The sequence below is a fragment of the Ranitomeya imitator genome, chromosome 1, assembly GCF_032444005.1.
Source record: "Ranitomeya imitator isolate aRanImi1 chromosome 1, aRanImi1.pri, whole genome shotgun sequence".
NCBI classification, from domain to species: Eukaryota; Metazoa; Chordata; class Amphibia; order Anura; family Dendrobatidae; genus Ranitomeya; species Ranitomeya imitator.
The window spans coordinates 13499135-13516105 of record NC_091282.1 but is presented as its reverse complement, the minus strand read 5'-3'; the positions used below and the strand labels follow the sequence as shown (position 1 = coordinate 13516105).

Sequence of the window (16971 nt, the reverse complement as noted above, 5' to 3'; positions counted from 1 at the left end):
CCCTCAACCTACAGTCTCCTTCCCCATAATCCTGTAGAATGTAAGCCCGCAAGGGCAGGGTCCTCGCCCCTCTGTATCAGTCTGTGATTGTTAGTTTACTGTAAGTGATATCTGTAATTTGTATGTAACCCCTTCTCATGTACAGCACCATGGAATCAATGCTGCTATAGAAATAAATATAAATAATAATCATCATAATAAAAAGAATACAAGAAACCACCAAAATCTGTGACCTCTATGACCTCGATGAGAAATGTCCCCCCATATACAGATCCGGCACAGGGCTCAGCACCGTCTACCTGATGATCCTCCGGGATGTTGTGATTCTCCTCCGGACAGTCCTGGGGATACAGAGGACGGGGACATCTCTCTGGTGGATTTCTCCTCCTGGATCCATCTGTGGAGACACACAGTGATGGAATAGATTGTGTCATGTGATGATGAGATGATGGGAGTAGTAGGTGACCACAGAACAGAAATATCTGTGTCTGCATCACTAATAGCAACCGACCAACGCTGAAGAGACAATCTGATGTCAGGGGAAGGTTTCCTCTCACCTCGTGGTGTCAGAGGCCGGAGCTCCTCCATCATCACATCCTGGTACCGATCCTGGTGTCCTTCTAGATACTCCCACTCCTCCATGGAGAGATAGACAGCGACGTCCTGACACCTTATAGGAACCTGACAACAGCCACACCGTCATCACCCAGAATCCTCCAGTGCTGTATAATGTCCCAGCAGTCACCTCTCCGCTCATCACCCAGAATCCTCCAATCCTGTATAATCTCCCAGCAGTCACCTCTCCGCTCATCACCCAGAATCCTCCAGTCCTGTATAATGTCCCAGCAGTCACCTCTCCACTCATCACCCAGAATCCTCCAGTGCTGTATAATGTCCCAGCAGTCACCTCTCCGCTCATCACCCAGAATCCTCCAGTCCTGTATAATGTCCCAGCAGTCACCTCTCCGCTCATCACCCAGAATCCTCCAGTCCTGTATAATCTCCCAGCAGTCACCTCTCCGCTCATCACCCAGAATCCTCCAGTGCTGTATAATCTCCCAGCAGTCACCTCTCCGCTCATCACCCAGAATCCTCCAGTCCTGTATAATGTCCCAGCAGTCACCTCTCCGCTCATCACCCAGAATCCTCCAGTGCTGTATAATGTCCCAGCAGTCACCTCTCCACTCATCACCCAGAATCCTCCAGTCCTGTATAATGTCCCAGCAGTCACCTCTCCGCTCATCACCCAGAATCCTCCAGTCCTGTATAATCTCCCAGCAGTCACCTCTCCACTCATCACCCAGAATCCTCCAGTGCTGTATAATGTCCCAGCAGTCACCTCTCCGCTCATCACCCAGAATCCTCCAGTCCTGTATAATGTCCCAGCAGTCACCTCTCCGCTCATCACCCAGAATCCTCCAGTCCTGTATAATCTCCCAGCAGTCACCTCTCCGCTCATCACCCAGAATCCTCCAGTCCTGTATAATCTCCCAGCAGTCACCTCTCCGCTCAGCAGCTCAATCATCTTGTTGCTGAGCTCCAGGATCTTCTTGTTCCTCTCATGTAGCAGGGAGTGCGGGGGAGGCTCTGTGATGGGGCCCGGGCTCCGCCCTCCTGACTCCTGGAGATGGATGATGGGAGTCACAGCGTCCCCCGGTGTCTTCCTCACTATTGTGTAGTCCTGTGTATGGAGAGAGACACTTAGGGAGAAGATTCCTTCCCGACTCCAGATCTGACAATCAGTAGAAATCCCGGGATCAATAACCGTCTCCAGTAATCTGGGGCCATAACCGGGAATATTATTCCCCTCCGGACAGACATCCCGGCCCCTCTACAGCTTATAGGGAATCCCCATGACAACTCCTCCGGGCAGAGAGCTCCACACAATCACTGCTCTTACAGTAAAGAATCCTTCTCTCTATTCTGGATGTCGGACTTGTCACAGAACACAATAAAGCTGATAGAAATGTAGAGGAGTTACCTCTCCGCTCAGCAGGGAGATGATCTCCAGGGCGAAGTGGAATAATCTTCTGGTGGTCTCATCCCTGTCCTCGTCCATCCTCGGGGTCATTCAGGAGGAGGAGGGATGAGCACTGGATCAGCTGGAGGGATCTCGTCCTGCCGGCGTCTTCATGATGAAGGAGAAGATGGAAATCACCGGGGACGAGAGAACGACAATCACTAAATTCTGCCAAATATCAACATTTATCAGGAGGAATCTGGAGGAAAAGCCACAAAACTCCACCGCGGCCTCCTCCGCCGATCTGACCGCTCATTATCAGCCTCGTAGGAGGAGGACGGTCACCGTGGTAACTACACCGCCAGCAGAGGACGGTCACCGTGGTAACTACACCTCCAGCAGAGGACGGTCACCGTGGTAACTACACCGCCAGCAGAGGACGGTCACCGTGGTAACTACACCTCCAGCAGAGGACGGTCACCGTGGTAACTACACCTCCAGCGGGGGCCATGAGATGAGGAGCAGACGCTGCACATCCCCCATACAATGCTGCCCGTCCCCAACACTGAGGAGCCGCAGTCACAGGGAGCAGGAGCCTCCACAGGAACAGCTCTGATCTCACCCCACACTCTCCTCTAGTGATGTGTCCTTCGCCGGCTCTCTGCTGTGAAGGAAAGGAGTCGGCTCTGCAGTGTGAGTGAGCCGAGTCTTTTTTTTTTTTTTTTTTCTTCCCTGCTGGCGCCTGCAGTTTATCAGATTCAGGGTAGTGAAGTGACTGTGGCTCATGTGGGAGGAGCAGTGAGGAGAGAGGGAGCTGTGGACTGTTAACCCTTAAGTGCCCTCAGACTGCAAGGATTAGTGTAACACCATCCTTCAGTGCTGGAGTCAGGATATGAGCTACCTTAGTCCCAAATAAAGATATACTTTACTTATCCTCCCCTCTTTTGAAGTCCATTCTGTCCGCATCTACTCTCCCTCCAACCTCCAAGTGGCCGTCATATACCGACCTCCGGGCCCGGCCACTGCCTTTATTGACCAATTCTCCACCTGGCTTCTTCACTTTCTCTCTGCTGACACTCCCACCATCATCATGGGTGACTTCAACATCCCCATTGATACCCTTCACTCAACAGCCTCCAAACTTCTGTCCCTTACCTCATCCTTTGGACTTACTCAGTGGTCCTCCGCAGCCACCCACATAGACGGACATACATTAGACCTGGTATTCACCCGTCTCTGCTCTCTATCTAACTTCACCACCTCCCCTCTCCCTCTATCCGACCACCATCTGTTCACCTTCTCATCCCTGTCCTCCTCACCAATCATCCATATCCAGCAACATGCGCACCCACGCAGAAACCTTGCACACCTAGACACCCACACACTCTCTGACTCCATCCTACCACTGGCATCCATATCCTCACTCCACGACACAGACAGTGCCACTGCTTTCTACAATGCCACTCTCGCATCAGCTATTGACACGGTTGCCCCTCTCGTCCATGGCAGAGCGCGACGTATCAATAGACAACCTTGGCATAATAACACCACCAAAAAGCTAAGGCAAGTGTCCAGGGTTGCGGAGCGGCGTTGGAAGAGAACACACTCGCAAGACGACTTCACTGTATTCAAACAAGCAACACTCGCTTTTAAATCAGCTCTCACCTCTGCTAAACAGGCGACTTCACAACCCTCGTATCTTCCCTATCCCACAACCCCAAACAGTTATTCAAAACCTTTAACTCCCTCCTCCGCCCCCCACTGCCCCCTCCAACCTCCCTCATCTCTGCTGAGGACTTTGCCACACACTTTAAAAATAAGATCGACCAGACAAGGCAAGACTTTATTGTTCAACCACCACAACCCCTTTGTATACAAGACCAATGCCCAAACCCCATAACCTCCCTCTCCAACATCACTGAAGGGGGGCTTAATTGTCTCCTCTCCAAATCCCACCTCACCACCTGTGCGCTCAACCCCATCCCATCCCACCTCCTCCCCAACCTCACCACCACACTTATGCCATCCCTAACCCACCTCTTCAACCTATCACTAACTTCTGGCATCTTCCCCTCTGCGTTCAAACATGCCACAATCACGCCTATCCTTAAAAAGCCAACCCTCGATCCAACTGCTGTGTCCAGCTATCGCCCAATATCACTGCTCCCATTTGCTTCCAAACTCCTGGAGCAGCACTTCCATGCTGAACTCTCCTCCCACCTCTCATCTAACTTGCTCTTTGACAATCTACAATCTGGTTTCCGCCCCCATCACTCAACTGAGACTGCCCTGACCAAAATCACTAACGACCTACTCACCGCCAAAGCTACTGGACAATACTCTGTACTCCTCCTTCTAGACCTGTCCTCTGCTTTCGACACAGTTGACCACTGCCTCCTACTGCAGATGCTCTCCTCCTTCGGCATCAAAGACCTCGCCCTATCCTGGATCGCCTCGTACCTTTCCAACCGCACATTCAGCGTCTCCCACTCCCATACTACCTCCTCATCCCACCCTCTCTCTGTTGGAGTCCCCCAAGGCTCTGTTCTAGGACCCCTACTCTTCTCAATCTATACACTTGGCTTGGGACAACTCAAAGTCCCATGGATTCCAGTACCACCTCTATGCTGACGACACTCAGATCTACCTCTCTGGCCCAGACGTCACCGCTCTGCTGTCCAGAATCCCAGAGTGCTTATCAGCCATATCCTCCTTCTCCTCTCGCTTCCTCAAACTCAATGAGGACAAATCTGAACTCCTCATCTTTCCTCCATCCCACAAATCTTCCTTACTTGACCTATCTATCGCAGTCAATGACATCATGCTTTCCCCTGTACCCGAAGTCCCCTGCCTCGGAGTAACCTTCGACTCTGCCCTGTCCTTCAAACCACACATCCAAGCTCTTTCCACCTCCTGTCGCCTCCAGCTCAAAAATATCTCCAGAATCCGTCCTTTCCTCAACCCCCAATCTACTAAAATGCTTGTGCACACCCTCATCATTTCCCGCCTTGACTACTGCAACATCCTTTTCTGTGGCCTCCCTGCTAACACCCTTGCACCTCTCCAGTCCATCCTTAACTCTGCTGCCCGACTAATCCATCTCTCTCCTCGCTACTCCTCCGCTTCCCCCCTCTGCAAATCTCTTCACTGGCTCCCATTCCCTCAGCGTATCCAGTTCAAATTGCTAATACTGACCTACAAAGCCATCCACAACCTGTCTCCTCCATATATCTCTGAACTAATCTCTCTATATCTTCCCTCACGTGACCTCCGGTCCTCCCAAGACCTCCTTCTCTCCACCACACTTATTCGCTCCTCATCCAATCGCCTCCAAGACTTCTCCCGAATATCCCCCATCCTCTGGAACTCTCTGCCCCAACACGTACGACTATCAACCACAGTCGGATCCTTCAGACGGAACCTGAAATACGTACGCTACTCACCTGGTAGCAGTGTTTTTTCAGGAGCCATGACAGCACAACGAGAGAGGGGATCCGCCCTTCAGGGACAGGAAACCTCAGACATAAAAAGGGCGGCACCTCACTCCCCCGCCAGTTGGTTTACAGAGTATGAAAGGACCTTCTAGGTTAGTAGCACATAGACAATATTAATATATGGTACAATTCACCCAGTGAATAAACTTAGGAATTTTCTAAAGGAAGTGTTGAACCCATAAACAAAGAGGGTAGGGAATATAAGGGTGCTGTCATGGCTCCTGAAAAAACACTGCTACCAGGTGAGTAGCGTACGTATTTATTCAGTCGCCATGACAGCACAACGAGAGACTTTCAGAGAAGTGAAAAGTGACTAGGGAGGGATAATAGCCTCCAGCACCCTTCTCCCAAACGTGAGGTCGGAGGAGCCACCTAGATCTAACCTATAGTGTCTAAGAAAGGTGGATGGAGAAGACCATGTGGCCGCCTTACAGATGTCTTCAATCGACACTTCTGCCCTCTCAGCCCAAGATGTGGCTACCGCACGAGTGGAGTGTGCCTTTATGCCATCTGGAATTTCCACGCCACCTGCGGTGTAAGCAAGAAATATGGCCTCCCTAATCCATCTGGCTAGCGTATTCTTTGATACCCTAAGCCCCTTCCTAACTCCCTGGTAGGATAAAAATAAGGAATGATCTTTTTTCCAGGCGTCTGTTACTGCAATATATCTGAGAAGGCATCTACGCACGTCCAAACAATGAAATCTCTGTTCTTTATTGTTAGAGGGATTAGGACAAAATGAAGGCAAGATTACCTCCTGGGACCTATGAAATTTTGACGCGACCTTTGGAAGATAAAGAGGGTCAGGCCTCATCACCACTCTATCTTCCGTAATTTGCATATACGGACGCTGCCTGGACAATGCTTGCAGATCACTAACTCTTCTTGCCGATGTGAGGGCAACTAAGAGGGCTGTTTTGACAGACAGGATCTTGATCGGGACAGAGTCAATGGGCTCAAACGGAGCTTGTGTTAGAGCCTAGAGCACAAGATTTAGATCCCATGGCACTATCTTTTGTTTAACAACCGGCCTGGATCTGGTGACCGCTTTGAAAAACCTTGTTATCCAGTGATTACTAGCTATGTTGGAATTATATAGTGCCCCTAGAGCCGAAACCTGAACTCTAAGGGTGCTGGTGGCTAAGCCTAAATCTAGGCCCTTCTGTAGAAATTCTAGGATCTGAGCAATATCAGGTTTCTGATCGATCTGTGCTCCTGAGCTTGATAGGAACTTCCTCCATATCCTAACATAAATGCTAGTCGTGGAGGCTTTCCTACTCTTAAGCAGCGTATTTACAAGGTTCTGAGAGAATCCCTTCTTTTTCAGAAGTGACCTCTCAAGTTCCACGCTGTCAGATGTAAGTTGGCTACTCGTGGATGCAAAACTGGACCCTGGGAGAGGAGGTCTGGAATTTCTGGGAGAATCCATGGTTGGGAAATGGACATGCTTCTTAACCATGGGAACCAAGACCTTCTGGGCCAGAATGGAGCTATTAATATAACTCGGGCTTTGTCTTCCCGAATCTTCCTCAGAACTAAAGGAATTAGATTCAGAGGGGGAAACGCATAGGCGAGACTGAAGTTCCAGGAGATCAGAAGAGCGTCGATTGCGTACGGGTTGTCTCTTGGGTCTAGGGAACAGAATTGATGGAGCTTCTTGTTTCCTCGACTGGCAAACAGATCTATTTCTGGACATCCCCACAACCGTACGATCTGATTGAAGACAGCCGGTTTTAGAGACCAATCCCCTTGTTTGAGCTTGTTGCGGCTTAAGTAATCGGCCGTGGTATTTAGTTTCCCCTTTATATGAAGGGCCGTAAGGGAGAGTAGGTGATTTTCGGCCATCTGAAAAATACGATTTGTAACGTTCATTAATGACGTAGACCGTGTGCCTCCTTGGCGGTTCACATAAGCAACTGTCACCTGGTTGTCAGAGAGTATTCTAACATGTCTACCCTGTAGAGGTACAAGAAACCTATCCAAGGCGCGTTCCACCGCCATCAATTCTTTCAGATTGGAAGACGAGTCCTGCTCAGATCGGGACCATAGACCCTGAACGTAATTATTTTCCCAATGTGCTCCCCACCCCGTGGGACTAGCATCAGTTGTTATTACTCGTGATATATGATATGTCCAAGGTACCCCTTTACGCAGATTAGGGATGTGCGTCCACCACCTTAGTGAAACCGTGGCCCCTACGGATAGAGTGAATTTCTTATCTAGGTTGGCGCCTAGTCGCCGAAAATTACGTAGAACATCCCACTGAAGAGACCTAGAGTGAAACTGTGCCCACATCACCGCCGGAAAACAAGAAGTAAGTGACCCCAAAAGAGACATAGCACTTCTTAAGGAGACTACGGGATTTTTAATTGCTCTAGAGGCCAGCCGGTGGATAGCATCGACTTTTGAGTCTGGCAGGCGACATTCCTGCTGAGCTGAATCTACAATAAGACCCAAAAACTGCTGTGATGTGGAGGGTTGAAGACGCGATTTTTTAAGATTGACAATCCAACCTAAGTTACGAAGTGCTACCATCACTTTCTCTAACTGTTCTTTACAGTGTAACTTTGAATGCCCCACGATCAGTAAGTCATCCAAGTAAGGAATTATCAGTATGTTTTGCTCATGAAGGTGTGCCATAACCTCTACCATAACCTTAGTAAAGACCCGGGGTGCGACTGCAACACCAAAGGGGAGTGCCTGATATTGGAAGTGCTCCACTGTGCCGGCAAGAGAAATCGCCACCCTGAGAAAACGCTGGTGATCTGCATGTATCGGAACATGGTAATAGGAGTCTTTTAGATCTAAGACCACCATGAAGCACTCGTGAAAAAGAAGCTTTATTGCCGTTTTCACAGATTCCATTTTGAAGGATGGGATTAGCAAGAATTCATTCAGGCCTCTCAGATTAATAATGGTACGGTATGACCCATCTGGCTTCTTTACCAAGAATAACGGGGAATAGAACCCCCTACCTCGCTCTTCCGTGGGTACCCGAATAAGAACCCCCTTTTGTCTGAGATCCTGAACTTCTGACTCCAACGCCAACTGTTCTGCAGGAGAAGAACGGATAGGAGTTAGTTTAAATTTGTCCTGAGGGATCTGATGAAACTGGAACTTTAATCCCTCTTTAATGATACTGAGTATCCATGGACTGTTGGTGATCCTCAACCAGGCTGGGTAGAAAGCTAAAAGCCTACCGCCCACCTGGACCGCTAGTCATTGAGTTTTCTTCGAGTCCCGAGGGGTGTTAAACATATACCCCCTACCTCTTCTTCTGCTGCTGCCGTAATATCTGGATGAATCTCTATTTGGTTCTCTATCAGATCTGCGGCGATAAGACCATCCCCTGCTGTAGTCACGCCTATAAAAAGGTTTTCTTAATAGAGGGAACCGCTTCTTAGAGTCGCCCGCCTTCTCAAGCAGCTCATCAAGTACCGGACCGAACAGATGAACTCCTTCACAGGGGATGCCGCATAGTCTTGACCTAGCTTGTAAATCACCTGGCCAACATTTAATCCAAAGTGCTCTGCGGGCTGCGTTGGATAAGGCTGAGGATCTTGCGGCCAGCCTGACCGAATCCGCTGATGCATCCGAAAGGAAGGCTGCAGCATCTTGGATCATGGGCATAGATGATAGGATTTCACTTCTAGGAACTTTATCCTTAAGTTGATCTTCCAGGTGGCCTAGCCACACCATCAAGGACCGAGCTGTGCAAGTAGCCGCCACTGCCGGTCTCAGGGATCCCGCAGAAGTCTCCCAAGCTCCTTTAAGGAACACATCAGCCTTTCTATCGAGCGGGTCCTTTAAGTTACCTAAATCTTCAAATGGAAGAGAAGAGTTTTTGCATGCTTTGGCCACTGCTGCGTCTAACTTCGGGACTTTGTCCCAAGAAGCTGAAGCTTCTTCCTCGAACGGGTATCTTCTCTTAAATGCTGGCGGAAGTGACCCCTTTCTTTCGGGCTTCTTCCACTCCTTCATAATCAGAGACTTGATTTTCTCCACCACAGGAAAAACCCTTCGGGATTTACGGTCTATGCCCCTGAACATAATGTCCTGAATGGAGCATTCTGGCTGAGTCTCTTCAATCCCCATGGTGTTGTTGACAGCTTTCACCAGATGATTAATCCTATCTAATGATAGACATGTTCGGCTAGACTCTACGTCCTCTGATGATGAAGATGATGGATGAGAATCCGAGCTCACACTATCGGAATCCATCTCTGATACAGGGGATGAACCTAGTATTCTCTTCTTAGATTGTTTCTTATGAGGACTGGATTTTAAGGAGTCCCTGATCTCCTGTCTGACCATGTCCCTAAGGGTAGACGTCAGGTCAGGGGCCTCCTCTTCGATTAAGTGCTGTATGCAGGATCTGCACAGCTTCTTTTTATGCCCATCTGGGAGAGGCTCTGTACAAACGGCACACTCCCTATGTTTAGCTTTGGAAGCACATTTTTTCCCCTAAATAAGGAGAGAGGGAATACAAGGAGGGACACCAATCAGAAAGCGTACTTTCACGTAGCTCACTTACCCATCCTTGAAGTAAACGGTACCGTGATCGGGGGGTCCTCTTTGGCCGGAGAATTCCTACGGCCCGAGGATTTGGTGGACCTCTGAGCAGCTTTAGCTCCACCAGCACGACTACTGCCACTGGAACGCCGCTGGGAGCTTCTCTGAGACTTTCCTGTTTGTGGCTGCTCCAAAGGCTGCTGCTGTTCACCGCACAGCTGCGGAGTTCCCTCCGGTGACTCCATTAGGAAATGGACAGGAACCAGGATGGGCATCTGTGCGGCTCTTAAATACATCCCCCTGGGTACCACCCCCGGATGGGGGTCAGCAGGGCTTCCTCCAGGTGTCAACGATCGGTATTAACTACCGATAGGCTCTGGCCACTGCACGCCGTGCCCCACGCTGAGCGCCGAACTCCCTGCGGCCAGTATCCTCCCCCTGCCCCTGGGCGCCGCCATTAGCCGGCGAAAGAACGCTACCGCGCGTGCGCGGCCGCGCCACCGCCCGGCGCCGCTCGCTGCGTCATCCGGACACGCCCCTTCCGGTCACAGCTGCGGCGCCGAGGGCAGACGCGCCGAACAGAGGACGGCAGCGTCCTCCGGCCAAGACGGACCACCAAGGCAGGAGTGGACAGACCCCAGAGGCCACGTAGACACGGCGGCGTATACTCACAAGGTAATGTGACACCTAGAAGCTAACCCCTTGGGGTTGCTTCCTCCTGCTCTCACCGACACTAACAGTCCCCCTGCCGTGTGGTGCTACCGGCCTCCTGACTAGGCCGAGGCAGGGGACCCCCGCTACCTGATCCGGCCTGTCAGGAGTGGGAAGACTTCTTTCTTCAACCTTCTTCAAAAGGTCTGCCTGAAGAGGTTCCACTGTCAGGGACAGGAAACCAACTGGCGGGGGAGTGAGGTGCCGCCCTTTTTATGTCTGAGGTTTCCTGTCCCTGAAGGGCGGATCCCCTCTCTCGTTGTGCTGTCATGGCGACTGAATAAAACCCATCTCTTCAGGAAAGCCTACAGCCTGCACTGACACCGCTGCTGCCTCATCACCAACGAAGCTACCGCCTCACCAACACCGGAGCTACCGCCTCACCAACACCGGAGCTACCGCCTCACCAACACCGGAGCTACCGCCTCACCAACACCGGAGCTACCGCCTCACCAACACCGGAGCTACTGCAACCCTCAACCTATTGTCTCCTTCCCCATAATCCTGTAGAATGTAAGCCCGCAAGGGCAGGGTCCTCGCCCCTCTGTATCAGTCTGTCATTGTTAGTTTACTGTATGTGATGTTTGTAACTTGTATGTAACCCCTTCTCATGTACAGCACCATGGAATCAATGGTGCTATAGAAATAAATAATAATAATAATAATACTTTACTGACCTCATCCATGTCATTATATACTGATAGATAGATAGATATATTTATATAGATATATATCTGTATGTATAGGAGGATGGACTCCGCAGATTGTTTGGTCTCATAGTATTAGTCAGGACTGAGGAGGATTCAGGACTGGAACATACAGGGAGGAGGATGGATGATGTCGGTTGTTGCTGCTGAGGGTAATATAAAGTGATTTTAGGCGGAACCTGTGGTAGATCTAGTACAGCTCCAATCATTATATATAGTTACGCTGGTTTCACACTTGCATATTTCGCATTGCGTGTGACAATGGCTGCACACGGATCCGTTTTCATCTCCACTGACTTTCAGTGGTGACAGATGGGCCTTGCGTGTGCATCCAGTTATCACCGTTTTCCCACAGATCCATGTGTCTCCATATTTTACCAGACACAGAAAAACGCAACTTGTTGCAGCTTTGTGTCATCTGAAAAACACGCAGGGCCACGCACGGATCCGTGGCTACACGTCTGGAATTACCATGGAGCTCTATGGAGCACGGATCCGTTATGCGGGACTGAGCATGCTCGGAAGCAAGGGACGTGCTGTATGGGAAAGTGATGACCCTGTATGGGAACAGTATGCAGACATAATGGAGACTATGCATGCTGTGCCCTATGTTATAGCGTGCTAATGGTAATAACATGGATTCGGAGCATGTATATAACACTAGATGGTGGCCCAATTCTAACGCATCGGGTATTCTAGAATATGCATGTCCACGTAGTATATTGCCCATCGACGTAGTATATTGCCCAGTCACCTAGTATATTGCCCAGTCACCTAGTATATTGCCCAGTCACCTAGTATATTGCCCAGTCACCTAGTATATTGCCCAGTCACCTAGTATATTGCCCAGCCACGTAGTATATTGCCCAGTCACCTAGTATATTGCCCAGCCACGTAGTATATTGCCCAGTCACGTAGCATATTGCCCAGCCACGTAGCATATTGCCCAGCCACGTAGTATATTGCCCAGTCACCTAGTATATTGCCCAGCCACGTAGTATATTGCCCAGTCACGTAGCATATTGCCCAGCCACGTAGCATATTGCACAGCCACGTAGTATATTGCCCAGTCACCTAGTATATTGCCCAGTCACATAGTATATTGCCCAGCCACATAGTATATTGTCCAGCTACGTAGTATATTGCCCAGTCACGTATATTGCCCCGCCACGTAGTATATTGCCCAGCCACGTAGTATATTGCCCCGCCACGTAGTATATTGCCCAGCTACGTAGTATACTGCCCAGTCACGTATATTGCCCCGCCATGTAGTATATTGCCCAGCCACGTAGTATATTGCCCAGCCACGTAGTATATTGCCCAGCCACGTAGTATATTGCCCAGTCACCTAGTATATTGCCCAGCCACGTAGTATATTGTCCAGCTACGTAGTATATTGCCCAGTCACGTATATTGCCCCGCCACGTAGTATATTGCCCAGCCACGTAGTATATTGCCCAGCTACGTAGTATATTGCCCAGCCACGTAGTATATTGCCCAGCCACGTAGTATATTGCCCAGCCACGTATATTGCCCCGCCACGTAGTATATTGCCCAGCCACGTAGTATATTGCCCAGCTACGTAGTATATTGCCCAGCCACGTAGTATATTGCCCAGCCACGTAGTATATTGCCCAGCCACGTAGTATATTGCCCAGCCACGTAGTATATTGCCCAGCCACGTAGTATATTGCCCAGTCACCTAGTATATTGCCCAGCCACATAGTATATTGTCCAGCTACGTAGTATATTGCCCAGTCACGTAGTATATAGCAGAGCCACGTAATATATATTGGCCAGCCACATAGTATATAGAACAGCCCACGTAGTATATTGCCCAGTATAGCGATTCGAGAAGAGCAAGAGTGGACCCTCTGGACCGTGGGGAGACCTACCCCTGGGCGAGCGACCTAAGATGGAAAACGACCCCTATACAGGGACCGCTAGGGGCAGGCCCAGAGGTCACTTACCCACGGTGAAGATACCAGGAGGGACGGCTCCAGGAAGAAGGGAAAGGAGAAGGCTGGATATGAGAAAACAAATAGGAATCCGAGGACGAATCTGGAACACTGGGAAGCTGAAGCGGAGAGGACGCTGAGGAAACAAACAAAAAGAACAAAGGAGGATAAGAACCAAAGGCAGGGCGAAAGCAAGTGAAAGGAACAAAACCAAGAGAGGGCAGGAGCAGGAGGGGAGCGATAACACAGACTAAAAACAGAGAGCACGTAGGAGAGGGAACCTGAGAGAGCCAAAGGCAATAGCAAAAGAGCTAAAACAATCTGGCACCAGAGAACCGGAGAGCCTACCTCTTATAGTAGAGGCAGGAACAGGATTGGGTAGGAGAAGACTGACCTCATGAAGAGGAAACAGAGAACCTGCGCCTGCGCCCCTGAGGAAAGCTAGAGCGCCTGCGCAAAGAGAGCGCACCAGCCGGAGACCCGGACACTGGAAGTGCAGAGGGACCATAGAAGCGAAAGGACCCGGAAGGGGAACGCCGGGAGCGCGCTGCAGCAGAGGAAGATCCGGCGCCAACAGGACCAGGAGCAGGACGGGCGGAAGCAGGCCCAGCGACAGAGCGACGAGCGCCGCGGACTCCAGGCAGAGCAGCGACGATGCCGAGAAGCGGCATTGGTAACACCCAGTCACGTAGTATATTGCCCAGCACAGAGCCACGTAGTATAGAGACTTAAAAAAAATATATAAACATATACTCACCTATAGCCCGTTGAAGTCCTGCTATACTTAGCATCTTTCCCGCTCCTCTCCACGCTCCCGGGATCGCTCCATTGCAAGCGGCAGCTTCCGGTCCAAGGACTGGTGTGAGCAGGACCTATGATGACGTCGCGGCAGGTCCTTGTTGCACACCAGCCCTGGGACGGAACCGGAAGCTGCCGCTTGCAATGCAGCGGTCCCGGGAGTGTCCCGAGGAGCGAGAAAGGCGGCGGAGTGTGAGTATAGCAGGTTTTGTTTTATTATTGTTTTTAACATGACATATTTTTACTATTGATGCTGCATAGGCAGCATCAATAGTAAATAGTTGGGGACACACAGGGTTAATAGCAGCGGTAACGGAGTGCGTTACACCGCGGGCCGTTACCGCTGTCATTAACCCTGTTGAGCGGTGAGCGGAGGGGATTATGGAGCGGGCGCCGGGCACTGACTGCAGGGGAGGGAGTAATCGGACTGTGGCCGTCGATGATTGGTCACGGCAGCCATGACAGGCAGCTGCCAAGACCAATCAGCGAACGAATAACCGTGACAGAAGGACAGACAGACAGACGGATGGAAGTACCTCTTAGACAATTATGTATATAGATGGGGGCTGCATGGGTGGGGCTGCTTTCACACTAGCGCTTTGGTGCGGTGCGTTGTGATGTGGAGCAATTCTGATCCAGATTACATCTCTATACTTAACATAGGGACGCATGGAGCTGCGTTTGCATCAGGATTTCTCATGTGCTCCCAAAACGCAGCTTGTTGCGAATTTTGGGTGTTAAAAAATCTGCAGACATCCTGATACCTGGCAGCGCATCCAAAAACCGTATGGTTGTCAATGTAGACGCCCCCGAATCAGGATGACTGCGAATTTCATGTTCGCAGGCTCGGAGCCTAAGCTTTATTTTCTTTCACCAGTGCTGGTAACATGAATTATAATCTCATACAGCGCCAGCACATCACAGCACTCGCTAATTCAGAAAGGACAGGTACAAAAAAAGGCCGCATACTAGAAAGTCACACATAAGACTACAACCGAGTAGCAGGAGCCTGGTCACAAGAGCCGACAATCTGAGGAAACAGCAAAACAGTCTGTACTGCGTCACTAGAGACTTATACAGGGGGATAATGAGGCTGTCACTGTACAGGGAAACACCGGGAGCCAGGACGGAGGGAAACAACGGGAGCCAGGACGGAGGGAAACAACGGGAGCGAGGACTGAGGGAAACAACGGGAGCCAGGACGGAGGGAAACACCGGGAGCGAGGACGGAGGGAAACACCGGGAGCCAGGACGGAGGGAAACAACGGGAGCCAGGACGGAGGGAAACAACGGGAGCCAGGACGGAGGGAAACAACGGGAGCGAGGACGGAGGGAAACAACGGGAGCCAGGACGGAGGGAAACAACGGGAGCCAGGACGGAGGGAAACAACGGGAGCCAGGACGGAGGGAAACAACGGGAGCCAGGACGGAGGGAAACAACGGGAGCCAGGACGGAGGGAAACAACGGGAGCCAGGACGGAGGGAAACAACGGGAGCCAGGACGGAGGGAAACAACGGGAGCGAGGACTGAGGGAAACACCGGGAGCCAGGACGGAGGGAAACAACGGGAGCGAGGACTGAGGGAAACACCGGGAGCGAGGACTGAGGGAAACAACGGGAGCGAGGACTGAGGGAAACAACGGGAGCGAGGACTGAGGGAAACACCGGGAGCGAGGACGGAGGGAAACACCGGGAGCGAGGACGGAGGGAAACAACGGGAGCGAGGACTGAGGGAAACAACGGGAGCGAGGACTGAGGGAAACACCGGGAGCGAGGACGGAGGGAAACAACGGGAGCGAGGACGGAGGGAAACACCGGGAGCGAGGACGGAGGGAAACACCGGGAGCGAGGACGGAGGGAAACACCGGGAGCGAGGACGGAGGGAAACAACGGGAGCGAGGACGGAGGGAAACACCGGGAGCCAGGACGGAGGGAAACAACGGGAGCCAGGACGGAGGGAAACAACGGGAGCCAGGACGGAGGGAAACAACGGGAGCGAGGACGGAGGGAAACACCGGGAGCGAGGACGGAGGGAAACACCGGGAGCGAGGACGGAGGGAAACACCGGGAGGGAAACAACGGGAGCCAGGACGGAGGGAAACACCGGGAGCGAGGACGGAGGGAAACAACGGGAGCGAGGACGGAGGGAAACAACGGGAGCCAGGACGGAGGGAAACAACGGGAGCCAGGACGGAGGGAAACAACGGGAGCGAGGACGGAGGGAAACAACGGGAGCGAGGACGGAGGGAAACACCGGGAGCCAGGACGGAGGGAAACAACGGGAGCGAGGACGGAGGGAAACAACGGGAGCGAGGACGGAGGGAAACAACGGGAGCGAGGACGGAGGGAAACAACGGGAGCGAGGACTGAGGGAAACAACGGGAGCCAGGACGGAGGGAAACAACGGGAGCGAGGACGGAGGGAAACAACGGGAGCGAGGACGGAGGGAAACAACGGGAGCGAGGACTGAGGGAAACAACGGGAGCGAGGACGGAGGGAAACAACGGGAGCGAGGACGGAGGGAAACAACGGGAGCGAGGACTGAGGGAAACGCAGATTTACTTAGAAAAAGAGTCGGACTGCCCATCACTGCTCTCCTCTCACAGATTTACCACAAACCCTCCTGTAATCTCACCGGAATGGCGGGAAATCTGCTGCTGGCTGACACCAGAGAACACGAGCTGCACACAACCAGGACGGAGCTGCTGCACTGAGAGCGGAAGGACCTGTGGTGACGTCACCGTCATGTGATCAGGGGGCGGGGCTCAGGAGAGAAGGGATGAAGGACCTATGGTGATGTCACCGTCATGTGATAAGGGGGCGGGGCTGAC

At 51.6% G+C, this 16971-nt stretch overlaps 1 protein-coding gene across 1 annotated transcript; it reads right to left on the bottom strand.

Annotated features, from left to right (window-relative positions):
• Positions 1 to 295: 295 nt before the first annotated feature.
• On the bottom strand, positions 296 to 16889 carry LOC138658365 (gastrula zinc finger protein XlCGF66.1-like). The gene is made up of 6 exons (XM_069745814.1): positions 16776 to 16889; positions 13355 to 13478; positions 1982 to 2128; positions 1502 to 1681; positions 512 to 681; positions 296 to 341 (listed from the first exon to the last, which is right to left on the bottom strand). Exons 3-6 carry the CDS (start codon positions 2069 to 2071, stop codon positions 296 to 298), a joined length of 486 nt encoding a protein of 161 aa, XP_069601915.1. The 5' UTR covers positions 2072 to 2128; positions 13355 to 13478; positions 16776 to 16889.
• Positions 16890 to 16971: the final 82 nt, after the last annotated feature.

Excerpts from the sequence above, each read along its gene's own strand:
- LOC138658365 (XM_069745814.1), bottom strand. The coding sequence starts at position 2,071 with ATGACCCCGAGGATGGACGAGGACAGGGATGAGACCACCAGAAGATTA. Across the intron at positions 1,682-1,981 it reads TCTCCCTGCTGAGCGGAGAG|GACTACACAATAGTGAGGAA; the intron begins GTAACTCCTCTA and ends CTCCATACACAG. Across the intron at positions 682-1,501 it reads TTGAGCTGCTGAGCGGAGAG|GTTCCTATAAGGTGTCAGGA; the intron begins GTGACTGCTGGG and ends GGCTGTTGTCAG.